Below are 20,287 nucleotides of genomic sequence, written 5' to 3'. Positions count from 1 at the left end.
CAGTGTATAGCACTTATACTTTTCCTGATTCATTCTGAAAATCAGATGCTCGGTTCAACCAAAACACCAACAATATATTTTTTTGCAAATGTTAGCATTGCTCGGCTAAAAGAACTGCCATGCATTCTGTCAAACAGCCTCTGTCAAACAACCTTCATTTTAGAAGGTATTCTTATTTTTATTGACAAAGAACAGGGCCCGTTGAGAGAGGTTTTAGTGAATCTTAGCATGGCACTGTTCAGACGTAAATTTCTTCCTTGAGTTATACTTATGGAGAGTGCAGGAGTGAGCCTCAAGGTTGCATGCTTTGTACAAGTTGGTCATTATAAGTGGCTTGTGCTGTATTCAAAGAAACTTGCAAGCAATTCCCCCCCACCCCCTTGCCCTTTACACTTTATTAAAATGTGTAGGAGCATAGCACTGTGAAACTCTTAAAATCCCGCTGGGCAGAAAAGTGTCTCAGTATTGCATATGGGAGTAAACACCTCTTTTTCCCTATACAGTGGTACCTTGGCTCTCAAAATTAATCCGTTCCAGAAGTCCGTTCCAAAACCAAAGCGTTCCAAAACCAAGGTGTGCTTTCCCATAGAAGGTAATGCAAAATGGATTAATCCATTCCAGATTTTTAAAAACAACCCCTAAAACCGCAATTGAACATGAATTTTACTATCTAACGAGACCATTGATCCATGAAATGAAAGCAATAAACAATGTACTGCAGTCACACAATCAATCAACCAGTAGCTGAACTGGGTTCCACACAGTCACACACACAAAAAAGAGCCGCGAAAATGAAAAGCAAAATAAATAGCAAAAACAGACAGACCTCAGTGTAACACTCAGTACGGAAGTGTGGCACTCAAATAGGAAGCATTACACTCAAAACAGAGCACGTTCGGCTTCTGAAAAAACGTTCGCAAACCAGAACACTTCTGGGTTTGCAGTGTTTGGATTCCAAATTGTTTGAGTACCAAGGCATTTGAGAACCAAGGTACCACTGTTCGTTTCCAAAGAGCACAAGCAAATTTAAAGTTTTCTGATACGTACCCATTGACCCTTCAACACTTTCTGAAGGACTTAAAACATTTTGAATATATCTGTACTCTAAAGGAAAGCACTAATTCATAGTGAATACGACACTTTTCTTGCCTTTGTTCCGTGTGGAATTGCCTTTGTTCACTGTTGAATTAATGTGATTACCTCCATTAATTGCAGAAACAAAATATGGCAATTGAAGTAAACGCTCGATTGCATTCCCCTTAGCCTTGGATCTATCATCTGGTGAAATGTAATCTACTTCACACATTAATTTTCTAACCACATCTTATAGCTAATATAATCCTTCTGCTTACAGGCTAAATGCATGTCGTCTGAGCGTTTCTTTGAAAAGTGATCAGAAAATGCATTAAAACTCCCTTCATCCACTAAAGATACATTTCTGCTCTGCTTGCTTCATAATAGCACTTTAAACACGGACAAGACAGGTGTATGTTGTTGTTCGGCACAGCTTGCTGTGTCTCATAACTAATACGCCATGGGGAAAACGTTCCGAAAGCCACTGTGTCAATTTCAACCCAGCCCCCCTACTTCCTTTTATAAGTCTTTCTTAATATCTGTATTTTCTCAAAGCTACTTGATAATTATGCATAAGAATACCTGCACTAGATTCCAGGTATGTAGCTCAACATTCAGGGCCTTTCTGTGTCAGCCAGGTTTGTTGCTGAATGTCTTAACTTCATTGCAAAAAAAAAAAGTGGGGTAGCTGTCAAGAAATTGAAGAGGTAGAATCATAGAATTGTAACATTGGAAGGGACCTGAGGATCATCTGGCCCAACCCCTTCCAGTGCAGGAAAATGCAGCTGAGCCATATGGGAATCGAACCTGCAGCCAGAATCGCAGGCAAGAAAAATGGCCCAGTAAGCAAAAACTGCATTTCCCTGAAGTTCATGGACAACATGCGTCAAGAGGGAGTCATTATGGAAATAGGCATTTCCTGATGTTGCGCAATCTATGCCACATTCTAGAATGATCTTGTGTTTGAAAGGTGCGTGAGAGACTCTGGTTGCATCACTCAAGAGCACAACCCTTTTTCTGCACTTTGTTGAAGAGCAGCATTTCCCAAACCGACAAACTGGTCCTGCTCCGCAGCCTAATTTTGTGACTAGCGGGCCCCAGTAACTTACAACGCTTTCAAGTGGGCCCTAAAGGTAGAAGGCTTGAGAAGTTCTGGTGAAGAGCATTTCACAAGGGACCGTACCTGCTGAGACACCGCTATTGGCAGCAGAACTGTGAGATTTTGCATATTAGCATTTATGTTGAGGGGCACCATTCAAGCTCATAAGAAAATGGCAGGGTCCACAAAGGTGGCTGGGAGGTGAGGCAAAAGCATAACCTCAGAATGAGTTAATAGAATACTTCTGGTTGAAGGACTCTCCCCCCCCACAACCCCCACAACCATTGCTCCAAAGAGTTAGCAGGGAGAGATGGGGAGGAACTGGAGAGTTGCGTATTGAGCAAGAAGTTTTGCATCCCTGGAATCAAGTTGTAGAATGACTTCCAAGCGTGCAAGGCCTCGTATGGTGGAGTCTTCTCAAAGCAGGATCCCATTACAGAATGCGCATGAGAATAATAGAATTGTAGAGCTGCAAGGGAACAACACCAGGTCCATCTTGCCCAACCCCACCCCCTCAGTACAGGAATCTCAACACATCCAATTTGAAACCATTCCACATTCTGCTTAGCTTTGCAAATGTGCCCGCAGTTTTTATTGCTGCACCACCAGAGTGAAGGGGATTTTTTTGAAAGCACCCTTCACATCAGAAACTCCTCCCCCATGGGGGAAAAAAATTACATAGGCAATATTGAATGTATAGCCTTGAGAGTTCAGACATTAGTCGTTCTGGGATTACTGTGCACTAAAGCTTTGCATTAATTTGATAGTGTTAAAGGCCTGTCAAACTTGATGCGTTGGAAGAGGGTTGCTGAATTTCCCACCAATCAAAGGAAGCGGAGCACCATAGTTCCTCCCACAAGGCGTTTTTCTCTCTAATGGCCGGCCCACTTGTTGTCAGGAGCAGTGGCCAGGTTTTTCTCCCGCAGCAGCAATTCCCAAGCGCCGCACTCAAACTTTCCCTGCAGGGATGAGCGGCAGCTATATGATTTTATACGTGGGGGAGAGAAGGGATCCACTTTTAGACAGTGTTCAGGGGGAAGCCAAGCACACTCCCCAGTCCATGGTGATCCCCGCCATTGAAGTTCAAGCGGTGCCCTTCTGCATAAGTCAGCTGTGGCTTCTGTTTCTTGGCCACCGAGTATGACTCACCGAGTAGCTTGACCATTTCTCTCATCGTGACAAATATCAGTCACGTGTGAATGTGTGGCAAGCAGAGGCTGTGCATCTGAGCACTGGCTGCATATTTAAAATAGATTTAAGAAACCACATCATTCTGCCAGACAAATCCTGGTATCCAGGGTTGCTAAAATGAGGAGAGTTCAAAACCTTCGCTCAGTTTGGGTGCTGCAGGCCTCAGTTTCCCTGCCCTCCCCCCACCTCTCGCAGGAAGGCTTTTCTTTGCACCTGCAGTGAATTTCACCACAATGCATCTTATTAAAACTAAGGATCTCTCTAGGCTTTCTTTCTTTTTTTTTAAGGCCTTGTACCTGCCTAAATTAATAACCAGTGAGCTGAATTTTGAACACTTCGGGCCATTTACAGCAGGCATTTTTCTCATAAAATGTGTCCTGCTAGATTTTACGGCTGCACTAGAAGCTTTTTATTTGATGTGTATGAAGCAAGAGGAAAATCGTATGCAAGAGAAGCCCTTCTAGTCTATAATGCTAACAGGCCCTCTAATTCCTGATTTAGAGAACCCAGAGTGTAACAGAATGATGGATGTTGTCAGGGAGTGCCTGCTCAAAAACGCCTGATGTGGTCACTGCTTTCAGAGGACAACAATGCCGATCTACTAATCTCCTGTTTAAAAGGGAAGGGGGTACCCAGACTGAGCATAGTGTGCACACACCCTCAAAACACCTGATGCACACACGCATGCACACACAGAGGAAAGGTGGCTGTCTTTTGTACAGCTGGTGGAACCAGCCAACATACTGAAACCCCCCAAACTTTGGTTTCCTTTCATAATAGGTGATAATATTCCACCCTTCCTCTCCTCATACAACTTGCAGTTTCTAAGAATAGTCCCACTTTTGTCCAGTTCTGTTTAGCTTCAACAGAATGTTGCCCACAGATCTCCTCAGTTATTTGTTCTACTGACTTTTAATAATATGGTAGGCCTTCCTGTAGAGACTTCAAAAGTCAATGCAGCATTACACAGCAGCACGCTCAGGACTTTGACCTCTTCCTATACCTCTCTGGACCATGCATCTCTTGCTCAAAATAAATATGTCTTGGAACAATTTAATAATTATAATCATAATCATAATACAAATAATATTATTATTTATACCCCGCCCATCTGGCTGGGTTTTCCCAGCCACTCTGGGTGGCTTACAGCACATTAAAAAATGTAAAACATTAGACCTAAAAAATTTCCAGATACAGGGTTGCCTTCAGATGTCTTCTAAAAGTCAGATAGTTGTTTATTTCCTTGACATCTGATGGGAGGGTGTTCCAAAGGGTGGGCACCGCTACTGAGAAGGCCCCTCTGCCTGGTTCCTTGTAACCTCACTTCTCACAGTGAGAGAACTGCCAGAAGGCCCTCGGAGCTGGACCTTTGACGGCCACTCCCAGTCACCAGTCTAGCTGCCGCATTCTGGATTAGTTGTAGTTTCTGAGTCACCTTCAAAGGTAGCCCCACGTAGAGCGCATTGCAGTCGTCCAACGGCTGGTAGGATAACCAGGACAGCATCAGGGATTGGCATTGCCAGATAACCTCTTGAGACATCTATTCCAGTTGGCCCCATGCTCCGCTGCCAATCCCTGGAACTTCCTGGCCCTTCAGGTCATATCAAAGAATTGTAGAGTTGGAAGGGACCCTGAGGATCATCTAGTCCAACCCCCTGCAATGCAGGAACATGCAGCTGTCCCTTGTGGGAATTGAACCGGCAACCCTGGCGTTATCAGCACCACGCTCTAACCAGCTGAGCTATCCAGCAGGACTTCCCGCTTTACTTTTTCTACCAGTTCACCTTCCCCCTTGAAGTAAGCGATCAGTAAGAGGAGTCAGGAGGAGCAATGTATACATACCTTTTTGTCTTCTTCTGGGGAGAGATGGATTAGGCCAGGCATAGGCAAACTCGGCCCTCCAGATGTTTTGGGACTACAACTTCCATCATCCCTAGCTAACAGGACCAGTTGTCAGGAATGATGGGACTTGTAGTCCCAAAATATTTGGAGGGCCGAGTTTGCCTATGAGTGGATTAGGCCCAGAGTGAAAGGCAAACAAATAGGAAATAGTGTGTGGGGGGGGGGAGGACCTGGGCCCATGCAGGGAGAGGGAGCCCCTCTTATCCAAACCCAAGTGAACAATGCTCCGACAAACTTCTGAAGTGCGCCAGCATCAGTTACAGTGAGTGTCATTTCAAAGGCTTTGAAACACGCTGTCATTTCTTCCATCACTGGCTTGGGTAAGATAGACTGCAGCAGGTTGAAGATAACTGGACTAGACCGACTTAAAGTGATTTCAATATTATTCACTGAGAGGCTAGAACACTGAGAGGCCCTGAATCCATGAATATTTGTGGAATCGTTGGAACGGATCTGGGTCTAACATCTCCCCGAAGAAAGGCTTGGCAGCGATAAAGCACGGAATGTGTGTGCTTTTGTTAAGTTGGACCCTTGTAAACAGGGTTTTGAAGAGGACCCAAGCAAAAGTGGGTGTAACGTTTAACTGAAATGATGAGTCCATCGGGTCAAAGACAGAAAGGGGGTTGAGTGTCTCTAGCAATGGTCCATCTTCCGCGATAACCTTTCCTGGTGATTCATATATACAGTAAGTCTAAGAGTAGGCCAAGGGGGAAGAAACACAGAATTACGGTGTGTTTTAAAACTGGAAAAGAGGGGAAAGAGTCATGATCATTCATGGGTCTTAATATAGCAGGTGAAGATGAAAACAGCTTTTCATTCTGCCAAGCTATGCTTCTGCACAGAGGACTAACTCTTTTATGGATTGCTGTCCTCATTTTTTTCTTACTCAGAAATTCCAACTGGGAAGGATTTCAGCAAGATTATTTTTTTTCACAGGTTTTTTAAAAAATGTATCCAACTCATCTTGTCTCAGTGGAGTCCATGATACGTTTGGACATGGAATTTGCTGAAGTCAATATAGTTGGTTTGGGGGTTTGTTGTTTTATTTTAATGTAAGTACATTTTGCATGAGGCATTTTTGATGGGGGGTGGGGCGCAGCAGTTTTAATCCTAGTTACATTGGAGCTAAATACTAAGGCATAGATATGGAAATCAATGAAGCACCACCTGAATTGTCTGCAACATAATAAAATATGGATCAAAGGGTTATTCTACTGCAAACCACAGGAGTGTGTATGCTAGCTCTATTTGCAGCCAACATTTCTTAAAATAATATTTGCTTTTTATCTCACCTAGATGCTCAGCCTACAGATGGAGAGAGGGAAGTATGGAACCAAGTCAATGCTGTCTTACAGGATTCGGAGAGCATGCTTTCAGACCTGCAGTCCTACAAAGGAGCTGGACAGGAAATTAGAGATGTGCGTTAGACCATACTATGGCACCCCCCAAAAAAAAAACTGAGGAAGGAAAAATTAAACACTAGTCTGCAATATTTATTTTCATACCCAAACAAATACAGTCATACCTCTTGTTACGTTTGTTTCATGATATGTTTTTTCAGGTTGTGTCCCGCAGTGACCTGGAAGTACAGGAAAGTGTTACTTCCGGGTTTCGCCACTTGTTCACGTGCAGACACGCAAAATGACGTCTTGCACATGTGCAAAAACGTCGAATCGCGACCCATGTGTGCGCAGACGTGGGTTGCGTTCCTTTCAGGTTGCGAACAGGGCTCCTGAATGGTTCCCGTTCGCAACCAGAGGTACCACTGTACATACAATATTTCTTTTTTTTTTAAAATGGTCATAATTATGTGAAATTAAAACTAAAAATGACAAGAATTTTCCTGTCTACTGAACAAATCTCTTCTGGAGACAAACGTTTATCGATGCAATCAGGCTACTGAACGAAGTCAAGAACCTCATTGAAACTTAGGATTCCAAATTAAAAACAGATTTTCTAGATGTGCTTGTGCACGCATATATCTGCACACAGAACACATGATTATGTGTATCTCCGCATGCATGTGGTGTGGATTATGTTTACCCCTGCATGCGGGCGAGACAAGATTGCAAAGAGCTTTTGCGAAGGCTGTTATTTATTAATGACCCCGAAGATGAATGATGGAGTCTGAGGACTACACGTTGGCTGAAAGCTTTCCAGTGCTAAATGGTGCGATGTCAAAGATGGACTTAAAAGCGGCTCGGCTTTTGGTCTGTGTGTGGCGTTTACAAAACCTCTTGAACGGTTTTGTTCTTAATTTATACGACGCCATCCGTGCATGAAGTGTTACGGAGTAACATGTGCAGAAAATAAACCTCTAAGTAGGTTCCTGCCCCAGTGAGCTTGCAAGCTTCTTTGGAGGCACTAGACGCAATCGAGGGGAGGGGAAGGAAGGAGAAACGGGGCTGAATCAGATGAAGTAGTTGGAATATCTTACAGGAACATAGGAAGCTGTTGGGTGATTGATCCATCTCGACTATACTAACTAGCAATGGCTCTTGAGAATTTCAGGCAGGGGACATTCCCAACCCTACCTGGTAATGTCAGGAATCAAGCATGCAACACTGATGCTCTTCCACAGAACTGTGTCCCTCCTCTAACTTAATTGTTGACATCCGTCTGTCTCAATAAGAGTGCACCTCTGAGGTTGAAGTCAAACCCCAAAGGGACCTCCCTGGAGCACAGGGGTTCTGGGCTTCCCAGATTGACAAGACCCACCTCTTGGCCTGATGTGGGCCAAAGGAAAGCAGAGCAATACGTTTGACACCATCTTGGCTGCAGGAGTTGCCAGAAGGAGATGTACAAGGCACCATCCAACTGTCTTAGGGACTCGACTCTGGATTTGTGTAGGGTTCACTCCTTAGCCTTTCCTTCTCGCAAAGATATCATGCGAGACAGCAGATCCGAGTTTTCCTTCTGCTAGATGGGCTACCTCCCAAGGTTGACAAGCCCCACCTGCCTCTAACTTTCCGCTCTTGTTATACAACATCATTTTGAGATATTTTATATTTAAATATAGAGGCAAGCAGCAAGTCCTCTTTTTTGTACTTTGCCAGCCACCTGATGTTGATCAAGGTATCGTTGTTTTCCAGGCAATACAAAACCCCAATGATATCCAACTTCAGGAGAGAGCCTGGAACTCAGTGTGTCCTTTGGTTGTGAGGTTGAAGCGGTTCTATGAGTTTTCTCTCCGGCTGGGTGAGGATCTGCCTATTGTTTCCATAGAATTTGTTCACCTCTGATGTTTTGGGTGCAGCCTTTCCCAACATGCTGCCCCCAGCCAGGATGATGGCCAGTGGCCAAGGATTATGGGAGCTGTAGTCCCAGCAACATCTCTGGAGGGACCACAGGTCAGGAAGCCTGGTTTAGTGTGTTGCTGAACAACCCTCTGCTCTGCTGTTTCGATGGTGGTATTTGGTTCCCTCCGCCCTTTGGTGTATGTCTTGCACTTAGAACGAAGCAATTGTGTGTTCCCCTGACCTTCATTTAAAGCAATGTTTCCCAAACGTTGGTCTCCAGCTGCTTTTGGACTACAATTCCCATCATCTTTAGCTAGCAGGACCAGGAGTCGGGGAACATGGGTATTGTAGTCCAAAAACAAGTTTGGGAAACGCTGACCTTAGAGGCTTATTTTTAACCTTAAAAACCCCTTTGATATTGTTTGTAATGGAGCTGTATTGCCAGACGTCCGTAAGCAAGAGACTGATACCTCTCAATCATCATTTGGTGAAGAAAAAGCAATTAAAGATGCCCATTCCATTAACAATATCATACTTAAAAAAAAAATTATTTGTTACGTCTCCATATTGTAGAGTTGGAAGGGACCCCGAGGGACATCTAGCCTAACCCCCTTCTGTGCCCACCGTGGGGCTCAAACCCACAACCCTGAAATTCAGAGTATTGTGCTCTGCCAACTGAGCTATCCAAGCAATCCACCTCAATTAAGATGATTGGCTTTCTTCACCCAGAAGTAACTTTTATTAAGTTTTTCCATGTGTAAAAGATATTTTGCACATTTACGTAGTTTAGGGAAGGCCAAACAGTTCCGTTTGTAAAAAATATTTATCCATGAGTCTTGTGCTAGTAGAAAAATAGGTTTGCACGTTTGTTTGAAATGCTCTCTTTTTAAAGAAATGCGAGACATATATCTGCAATTTCACTTGTTTTTGCTTTCCTCCCTTCTTCGTCTTCAGAGAAAGCGCTGCAGAGTTTACTGGAATCCTTGACCAGCCCTCCCTATGCACCAACTCAGCACTTAGAGCGAGAGCAAGCCCTAGCAAAGCAGTTTGCAGAGATCTTGCATTTCACTCTCCGCTTTGACGAACTCAAGGTAAGGATGAGGGCGGGATGGTCAGCTAACACATAAAATGTTTAAGGGGCTTTTTTGGGTTAAGAGCGCCGGAAGCTTATTTTTCTTGATTTTTAAATTTTATTTTCCCCTTTTGTTTTCGAACCAAGATGAGAAACCCCGCAATACAGAATGACTTCAGCTATTATAGGAGGACGTTGAATCGCAACAGAATAAACAATATGCACGTAAGTGAAACGTCGTCGTTGCTGTTGTTAATTCAGTTTTTATACCGCCCTTTATTCAAAGATCCCAGTACATAATTTACGGAGCATAGTAATAAAAAGCACTGCACAAAAGCATAATAATAAAATAACCATAATAACAGTCCCCACCCCACCCCACATTCAGCAGGCCATAGATTATTTAATGGCCAAAAACCTGGTTTCCATTTGGGGCTGCTGCTTCACTAGAAGACAATCTGGCAATGTGGGAAGCTGGTTCATACTAAATACAGTCCATCTACCTCAGTTTTTCTGCACCACCAGGTGCATGGGTGGCCCACCAGGGTTTCAACAGGAGTCTTTCTCTGTTCTGTCTGGAGATAGAAGGGATGATGATGATGATGTATTTTACTTTGCAATGCCATGTGTTTTCCTGTTCACTTGCTGTATCTGCAATCAAGGCAGATTTCATTTTTTTGCACAAGAACTTGGTAACAGCACATCCCTTGTTTCGGGCAACAGGTTGGGCACATGTGGTTTGCACATAAGGCGAAGCCACAGTTGGTTGAGGCAAAGCGGTGTCAACCTCTGAACCTAGCCCAGCAGACAAAGCATGGTTTGTTTGCTTTCTGGCAGCAAGCCACAGTTTGAAGCTATGGGTTTGTTGTTGACATGAAACCGTGGCTTGTTTGAACTATCATTTGGTGTCACGTCTGAACCCAACAGTCTTGCACGACCCATGGTTTGTGTGGCCCCTCCAAGCTACAGAGAGAAGAGGAGCTGGAAAACAAACCAAAGCTTTTGAGAAAGAGGCGGTGCCTTGTTTGTTCATCAAGGAGACAACTCGTGGTTTGTTTACTAAGCTGGGGCTTAGCACTATGTGCAAACGTACACAGCAACTTCTTCTTAAAAAAATCAGTGTTCCCTTGTGTTTTCATCAGCTCGGCATTGAGAGCGAAGTGAACAACGAGATGGCTAACAGAATGTCCCTGTTTTATGCAGAAGCTACACCAGTGCTGAAAACACTGAGCAATGCCACAACACAGTTTGTTGCAGAAGTGAGTGACGATCTAATATTTCTTTAAAAAACCAAAAACCAATAGCATATTACAGAGAAATATTGAATAACTGACCTAATTTTTTTTTGTTATTGTTGTTGGTTTGGTTTAACCTCTGCAGAACAAAACCCTACCAATCGAGAATACGACAGATTGTCTAAGTACGATGGCCAGTGTATGTAAAGTCATGCTGGAAACGCCGTAAGTTAGATATGAGCAGGGAAAATAAATGTCGCTTTGTTTGTTTGTTTGTTTTAATAGTTCAAAGAAATCTAACGAAAGCTTGTAATTGAATACTACTTTTATAACCTTTGGGGAAGCTGGAGACAGGTAGCCATTATTTCGGAGATTATGAAAAAGACCATTCCATGTACTTTTACTCCATTGTCGTTTCCGGTAAACTGGTTTTGCGTGACTTTAGAATCATGTTTGAGCAGAGACTATGGTGGAACAAAAGAAATGAGTGTATCTTTACACGCTGCTGGTAATGATGTCTGTTGCATATGTGGTAGAGCTAAACCAAAAGCAGCAGCTCCGGGTCATCATCTTCTCTCTCCCTTGTAATATCTAGGGATAGTCATAGTGCCATGATGTGTCATGGTTTATTTTTTAAAATACAAATCCATCCCGGTTTAGACGAGCTTTTGCACTGTTGGAAAAAGAAGAAGAAAGTCTTTCTTTTCCCCGCTTTCTCTGAGGGCCACAGTGCTCTGGCTTTGTCCTTCTGATAAATATTTAAAGTTGGAGAGGGAAAGAAAAAAGAAAAAAAGTTACGGCAGGACCAAAAAAAAAAAGGGAGGGGTCAAATATCTTTAAAACAGGTCACTTTCCACATGACTTACCCTTTTGGTCAATTGTGTATTTTTACAAGCTTTGATGTTTGAAGATTGGTCATTCTGTCAGGGAAACCTAATGAACCTTGCACTCATCACCCAGGCTGACATGGTTACACATAGACAATGCAAACATATTCAATCATCATCTTTTTCTTAATTTATTTTTAATTGCGCCTTTTGCTGCCTCCTCAGTTGGAATGTGTGGCAGAAGTAATTTTTTGGACAGTCCTTTGATCTTAGGACAGAGGAGTGGGGAGCCTGTGGCCATCTAGAGGTTGCCGGACTCTTAATTCCCATTTGCCGCTTCCAACGTGGCCAGTTGTCAGGAATCACCGGACGTGGGGAGCACAAGAAAACTCAGAGGGGCACACACAGATTTCCCCCACCTCCGTCTTTGGAGATTCAGCCATGCTTTGAATCTCTTCTTTAAAAGGTCACCTAAGATGTGGGCTTTTTATTGCATCCTCGGGCGCCCTTTGTCATTACCTGTGGAACAACAGAGACATCATTATCAGTTGGGAAATAAAGGGAAGGCACTGATTTCTGCTACCCTGTTCCCAGTCCCAAGAAAGCTGGCCAAGTCTGGAGCCTGATGTTGGCATCCCCTGAGGCAATGGGCCTGTCTCCCTTCCAGGCACCTCTATGCTGGCAGTGGCTGTTTCTGAGAGGCACAGTGATGGACAAGGTGATGGAAGCCCACCATGCAAGCTGAGACCTCTGACTCTGCCAGTTGGACCCAGAGTCCAGCAATGGAGGAAGTCTCTGTACAGCCACGGGGGGGGGGGGGGTGCAAGTATTAGAATGGAAAGGCCAGACCCCCCACCCCCTTCCAACAGCTACCCCTCATCCCTGCTGGTGGGACAACTGTGCCAACGTACCATGGGGTCAGGGGCAGTAGACGTGTCGATTTGCCCATGGTCTGCCCTGTCAGCCGTGTTTATTGGCAGTTTTCTTTTAACTCTATTAGATTGTGTCTCGAGGTTCCTGTGCTGCTTTGAAAGTGAAGGTTTTAATTTGAATAGAGGCAGAATAACAGCGTTTTCTCCCCTTCCGCAGAGAATACAGAAGTAGGTTCACCAGTGAAGAAACCCTCATGTTCTGCATGAGAGTGATGGTTGGCGTCATCATTCTCTACGACCACGTCCATCCCGTGGGAGCGTTCTCCAAAGCCTCAAAGATTGATGTAAGAATAATGAATGGCAAGGTGTTGCAATCCCCTGCAAAAGCTTCATGGGGTGTTCTGAAGGAAGCACTTCAATTCATGTTGTCTTCTTCACTAGCGGTTTGAGGCATCAGTCACATGAGCCATACTTGTAGCCTTTGGAAAATGACTTCTTTTGCGCGTTTGCTTTTCAGGATGCAAATTTAACTTGCAATGGAGAGCTTGGCACGTGGTCCCGCGCAAATTTCAGTGTAGCCTGCGACATTGAATAAAAGCGTAATACAGTCATACCTCATGTTACGTTTGCTTCATGTTACGTTTTTTCAGGTTGTGTCCCGCGGCGACCCGGAAGTACTGGAAAGAGTTACTTCCGAGTTTTGCCGCTCGCGCATGCGCACAAGCGCTAAATTGTGCTTCGTTCATGCACAAAAGCGCCAAATTGCGCCGTGCACCTGCACAACCAGAGGTACCAATGTGGCATTGAAATCCAACACACAAACACGCAAATAATTAGAAACATCAGCCTTCTTCCACAAATGACTTCTATAGAATACATGTCTCCACCAAAGGCTCAACTATACTCCCCACCACCCACAATTTGCCCCTGATCCAGATAGGATGTTAGTGTAGGGATAGGAAGACTATAAACTTTTTTTTCTGTTTCAAATTGAAGGTCTCGGGCTTATGATTTTCACTTGGGTGGTGGAAACAACCATTGAAGTAAACAGGGTTTCCCCCCAGTGCAAATTGCAGGCCCAGGGGGCTGACCAGAATCAGGACTGCAGTTGAGGGTAGAGGATTAAAGCTCCACCCACAGCTTCCCCAAGGAAGGTCCTGATCCAGATCAGGGAGCCCACACTGACAACTTAGATAAACCGAAGAGTGACTACACTTCAAGGCATAGCTACATAGCTAACGTAATGTCCAGTTTGTCCAGGTAGTTACTGACAGCCAGCACAGATCCCTTGGTGCAGGTGTTAACTTGCAGATGTGAACATGTTACTCCAGTTTGAATCCTTGGAAGGGACCGCCAGGGTCATCTAGCCCAACCCCTTACAATGCAGGAATCTTTTGCCCAGTGTGGGGCTTTCAACTCTGAAATTAAGAGTCTCGTGCTCTGCCAACGGAGCCATCCCATCAGTCTAACTGCTGCGTTCTGCATCTTCATCTTCTAAAACAAGCCCTGCAGGCAGCGCACTGCAGTAATTAAGTCTCACGGTTACCAGTGCATGAACAATGGCAATCAAGTTGTCCCTGTCCTGGAAACTGCTGAAATGCACTCCTTGAGAAAGACTGTGCCGTCCCATCAGGCATACTAATAGCAAATTCATTCTGTGAGCGTGAATTTTGTTGTAACCCAAACAGTGTCATTTGCACACATGAGCAAGGTATCAGCAGGCAGATCCTAAATCTCAACGATGACTGTGTGTACTTAGTGGCTTTGCACAATACAGTGGCTGGTAAATCTTGACTCTGAAGGCAACAAGTTCTGAAGGCACCAGGTTCAGGTTCTATGCATATTATGGGTAGGACTTTCCCATCTGTTCTTTCCCAGCAGGGGAGGTGTTGCTGTGACCTAGCACATTTTTGGGAAACAACATTCAAGGAAGGTCCACACGTTCTGACCTGTAGATTAAAAGTGGTCCATTCAGTTCTCTTAGGCTTTTTTTGGTATTTCATACATGCATCCAAATAGTAGCCCTTATTCTTCCATGTCTTCTCTTCTTCGCAGATGAAAGGCTGCATAAAGGTTTTAAGGGAAGAGCCAGCAGACACAGTTGAAGGCCTTTTGAATGCTCTCAGGTACCCATTATGTTTGCCTGTCTTCATTTTGACCATTTGATTGTCCATCGTGTTTGATTTACCACACCGGAAGTGTAACAAAATAATAAAAGTTGCTGGACTGGATATCTCCTCAAAATCACTTCTCTGGCATATTCCCCATCTTACCTTAATAGCACATGTCAATTTATCATTAATAGCTATATCCCACACCTTTTTATACCATTCTTCCATTTTATATTATGTATTTTTATGCAGGTATGTTCATACATGGGTCTTCCTGTATTTGTTTATTTAATACCATTTACCTTATTCATTTAATTTGATGGATGCCGTTTCCCTCGTTGTTGCTGTTAATCAATGCACTCATTTAACTTCGCTTGCCTTTATTTAATGTCGTTGGGCCTTTCATAGCTTCTGGGACCAAACTTGCTAAGACAACCACAGAGAGCATTAATTTGAATAATCTAAAGCACTTTGCGTGTTCAGAGCTGCAATCCTGAATACGACGGGACTGGGGGGGGGGTTGTGTGTGTGTGTGTGTTTATGTGCATAAGCATTGCTCTGTAAAGTTGCTGCTTTATCAAGGCGCATGACGGAGCCTGAAATTCACAGGATAGTCTTTTGACTCTGTCTTTGTAACTTCCAGGTTCACCACGAAACATCTGAACGACGAGTCTACTTCAAAACAAGTTCGAGCTATGCTTCAGTAGCCCCCTCCTTTTGACAAATGGACTTTTGTATTATTTAGAAAAAAAGATGTTTGTTTACATAATTTAATAGTGTGTGGTGTTAATACATCTGCCTACTTTGCATAACATAATGGCTGGTTTTATTCTCCTTGATGCAGTCCGTGGACTTGTATCGATAACCTGACCGACTGACTCCGTATGGTACTGCGTCCAGTTTATATGCTAGTCTTACCACTTGGCAGTTTATATATTTGAATATATAAATGACAAAAAAGGGGTCTATGTGCCTTGCTTTTTATGTGTTTATTGGTTGGCTTTTGTCTGTGGATGTATGCAGTAATTCTGTATTGTCGTCTTCGAACCGTTCCACACATGGAAACGTGCCAGTGAAGATCTCGCTGTGGAAGCTTCTAGAACAGGGCTGAGGAACCTGCGGCTCTGCGAATGCCACTGGACTCCAGCTCCCAGAATCCTCAGCCACCATGGCCAATGGCCAAGGATTCTGGGAGGCTCTTCTGCTCTCCCTTCAAACCAGATCTTCAGAGCAATTGATTGCAGGCACTGTGGAGTGGTCAACACGTTCCAACCATGGACACTTTCCTCTTGCAGAGAAAGACTGCTGACAGAGTTTTCGCTGGGTTTGCACTGAAACCTGTGCATGCACGTTTAATTTTTAGTATTTTTTTAAGCTGTTTTAAAATTTACGTAGCGTTGCGTCTGCAGTGTGCCTTTGGGCAGATAGTTGGAATGTAAATTATCGATATAAAAAATATACGGTGCCGTTTGGGTGTACTTATCTCAATTTATCGAACAAGGATGTGGGCGTGCTCCGGCCTCTTCGCTCCCACCTCCTTGGCATGCCAGAGTTGTCGACACTTTTCCTGCATGGATTTTTAGCTTCCTGTTACATCGAAACCAGGACCAGAACAAGCTAGGATCTTAAACCGACTTCACACAAGAAGCAAGAGGGGCCAGTGCAAACATGGGAATGCTCAGGCACAAAGCTTGTGCTTCCCTCGGTTTAATACCCTGAGATGTACACTGGAATCAGGACCAATGAGAGACAGGCAATGCTGTTGTATATATATCTTTGCCTAGTTTTATATGCTCTGTATCATACCGATGGCACTGAGAGTGGCTTTGTTGTGTTTAGGGTTCTCTGCTTTTCTCTTAGGGATTTGCTCCGCTGCTCAGAGAATCATGCATGTGATGGGGGGATGCCACTCACTTTTAACAATGCAACACACCAATGTTGCGGTTTGCATTTGTGTCCTTTCCCCCTCCCCACCCCACAAATATGCACAAGTTAAGGGTTTGCTCATCTGGGATATAACTCCCAGTGGAAGAGATTGGCTAGGTGCTATTATTTTGGACACTGTTTCTTGGATTTATCTTGCATGAACGTCACATTATTTCAGGCTCACTTTGAGCTACTTGAATGAGTCCAGATCAGTAATCTCTTTGTTATCGTTTTGTACAATTTGAATGCTGCACAGCCGCCCTTACAGTTCAGTTTGAGCCATGTGGAAAGTTTCTGAAAATAAATGCAAAATAAATAATAAGCAGCTTTCTGTTTTCTCCGCTACTACATTTGGATTTGGCAGGTAAAGTCCCACTTATATTTATGGCGTAAATTTATGGCTGGCCGAGAAAGGGAACTGGATGGTTGTAGAACCACATAGGAAACTTGCAAGGAACTGGTTCTCCATATAATTTGCAGGATGTACTGACCACATCCAGTGCTTTTTTCTTTCTGGGGGTACGCAGGGATACGCATACCCCTAAACATTTTGTGAATCTTTGTACTTTGGTCCATTTACTGTATTTATTTTTCCCAATTTGAACTATCTTTTCTTGAGTCAAAATGAGAGTACCCCTAAACATATTTTTAGAAAAATAAGCATTGACCACATCAGCAGAGGTCTTTTTTGTCATAGCTTGAACTGCTGTGGTTAAAACCTTGGCATAAAGCTCATTGTCAACAAAAAGCTAATTTAGGGGGAAATAATGTTCACTTGAATCCCTTTCCCGGCAGAAACTGTGTCACAGAGATAACATAATACGAATTTGACACTCAAACATATTATTAAACAAACAAGGAAGGCCTCTTTCCTGCCATTGTATGTATGTGCCTAAGAAACACGGGATTACCATTCACACATGCCAACACTCTGCATGATGGGGGAAACCGACTGGAAGGAAATACTCCCAGATTGCACATGTGAAAAGCCATACTCTACAAATCCCAAAGTTGTATACAGTTTAGAAAGCAGTTGCAAGTGGGGTCTAGTTGCTAATAATTCCGGATCTTTGGGGGATGTTTCATATTACCTATTTATAATGACATGAGAACCTACTTACTACAGACAAAATACAGTTTTTCTTACACTTGGAAATAAGGGCCAGCTTATGTAAGCCAAACTCATCGCACAGCATTCTCTTTCTTGGGGTTTGCACATTGTTGTGTGCTGTTTCACCACATTGAAGTGGAAGGTGCGTAGACATTAATAGAGGGGAAGAAAGCAAGGATTCCACTGTAAGCAAAGAGCCCAGTTGCTTACACAAATGCCACCGAATTCCTTTTACGGCTGTTAGCCACTGTGTGAAACCTGAGAGTTTACGTTATTTTTTCTTGGCTGTCCAGAGTTCCCCAGTGTGACACTTCCAAGAAGCAAAGATCAGATCACTGTGAGCTGCATTTGTTTTATTTCCCACTGGAGTCCCAATTCAAGGAATACTGAAAACCTTTTGCCAGTTCCTCTTTTGACTGCATCTTCTGAGTGATCTGCAGCAGCTGTGAGGTGGTTAGCTTATAAGATTTCAAAAATAACATCCCTTGCTTGTGTATATGGAATATGGTATTCATATATTTAGACCCTGTGCCGCAATGAGTCTCTGTTTTCGTTCGATTGTTTTGTATTTTATTTGTCTGAATTAGACAAGGTTTGTGCATGCTGGCTAGAGTGTGTATGAGTTTAGGAAAATTTTTGGCCCAGAAGGGTTCAGAAAGTGTTCTGGGATAATAAGTTACTTCCTACAAATCCAGAAACTAAATCTTCTGGAGTTGGTTTGACCACATTAAGTTATTTGGGATCCGGCCTTTTTAGGTGCTTAGGGGCAAGAATAGCTTTCTATTTTTATATCTTTGATAGGATTTAGCACTATGCAGCTTGAATCTGAAGTTTGTTTTAAATAATAATTACTGTCCGTACTTGATGCTGTAAGGTGCAGGTAATGCTTGGGTGCAGAACTCAAAAGTCTTGGCTGTTCTTCATGCCCATTGATCCAACCTCTAATGTTTTGGAACCAATCCTCTTGATTGATTTTATATGTGAGAGCAGACTAATAATAATAATAATAATAATAATAATAATAATAATAATAAAAGACAGACAGTTTGTGCATACACAAACAGACAGACAAACAGAAATTGCGGCACATTGCTCCCCTGTAGGGCAAATTCCTGCCTCGTTCAGAGGCAACTGTTGCACCACTCAGTGAACTGGAAACTCAAGTCACCAAATCTCTTGCCCCTTTTCCTATATTTTAGGCAGACCATCCAACTTTCTATTTTTAAAAAGTTGAAAATGGCTCTGAGGCGGCGAAGGGTTATCACTGGTTCCAGCCAATCACATTTGAGCACAGCCAGGCTCTGCTGCAAATGTGTAGCCCTGTTCTTTTCCTTTGCTCAACCCAGGACAAGATGTGGTCAGCGCACATTCTAAGCAGGTTCATTGCTCAAATTACATACAAATGTACATACATGCCCAAAGTAACATATTCCCTATCAGGGGGGAAATTGACAGTGCACAGCTCTAGACATATGCAGTAGATGTGACAGATTTCCTTAATTTTATTCATGGTTGAGGACTGATTTTAACTGTATTTGGAATTAATGTTTTAAGAATGGAGTTCTGTTTATAAAAGCCAAAAGAAGAGAGTTATTTGCCTTCTGTGTAATAAAAAAAAAGTTCAAAAAGCTATTGTGTGATGGTTGCAATTTTATTTCAGAGGTTTGAACTGAATCTTATATTGCTTCTTAACGAAGAGTTATCTATTTGGAATGTTACTTTATAATATATAATTCGATGGATGGATAAAACACAAATGACGTACCGAGAAAAAAAGAACTTTCATCTAAAGCTTGTTGGTATCAAGTACCCACTTGGCTGTGCCGCTGCAAGTTTATTTTCAAATTTCAGAACTTCAAGAAATGCACTATCAAGGTCTGTTGAATTGGTTCTCATACAAGATGGTAACATTAAGCTTTTTCCATGATCTGATCACATGTGAATTGTTGCTTTGGGCTGAGTTTGGGGGGGAAACCCCACATTTTTAAGAGGTAAACCAGTGGTCTGAAATCATCACAAAGTTATCCATATTTGTTCTGGATCAAATTCAAATACAATGACTAAAATCCAGTGGGATTGCTTATTTATCTGTAGCTATACATGCATAGAGTTTGTGATGGTGGTGTTACAAAACGTGCCCTATGATTGGCTTGTGTATAATTGACATGTTAGAGGCCATATTGGAATAGGAACCTAGTCATAAAGTTCTGTTTCAGATGACCATTGACCTCACTTTCTTGGGGTAATGATTGCATAGATTAAGCCAGTGGTTTTCAACCAGTGTGCCGTAGAACCCTGGAGTGCCTTGAATGATAGTCAGGGGTGCAGCGGGCAACACTGGCCTCTGCCCCTCTTTCCTTCCTTCCCTCCTCTGATGCCCTCTTATGTCTCTGCCTCCCAAAGGCTTGTGTGGCTGTTTGTTGCAGCAGCCCTGGCTCCAAGCAAATGGTACCCCTGGGGCTGGTCAGGGGGTGCTGGTTGCCAGGAGCTGAGGTGGCCTCGGAATAAGCAAATAAGCGGGCAAGGGAGCCCAGCCAGCCAGCCCTTGCTGTTGGGAATGGACAGACAAGTCCCAGGCCCTTGAGGCACCTCTCTTTGGGGCAGCGGGGGCAGCTCAGAGACCAGGGG

General features: G+C 43.4%; 1 protein-coding gene across 1 annotated transcript in view; it reads left to right on the top strand.

Moving 5' to 3' along the window:
• CYRIA (CYFIP related Rac1 interactor A) overlaps window positions 1–19,289 on the top strand; it is a 66,638-nt gene extending 47,349 nt beyond the window's left edge. The window contains 9 exon segments of the mRNA XM_083607427.1: window positions 6,563–6,684; window positions 8,359–8,464; window positions 9,460–9,596; window positions 9,725–9,802; window positions 10,720–10,836; window positions 10,958–11,037; window positions 12,729–12,855; window positions 14,567–14,637; window positions 15,266–19,289. Of these exon segments, the coding sequence (XP_083463553.1) occupies window positions 6,563–6,684; window positions 8,359–8,464; window positions 9,460–9,596; window positions 9,725–9,802; window positions 10,720–10,836; window positions 10,958–11,037; window positions 12,729–12,855; window positions 14,567–14,637; window positions 15,266–15,329 (902 nt within the window). The 3' untranslated portion in view covers window positions 15,330–19,289.
• The last annotated feature ends 998 nt before the right edge of the window (window positions 19,290–20,287 follow it).

This window comes from Podarcis filfolensis (assembly GCF_964270895.1).
Source record: "Podarcis filfolensis genome assembly, chromosome: 3".
Taxonomy (NCBI): Eukaryota; Metazoa; Chordata; class Lepidosauria; order Squamata; family Lacertidae; genus Podarcis; species Podarcis filfolensis.
The sequence above is the reverse complement of the archived record's forward strand: the minus strand, read 5'-3'. Positions and strand labels throughout refer to the sequence as shown.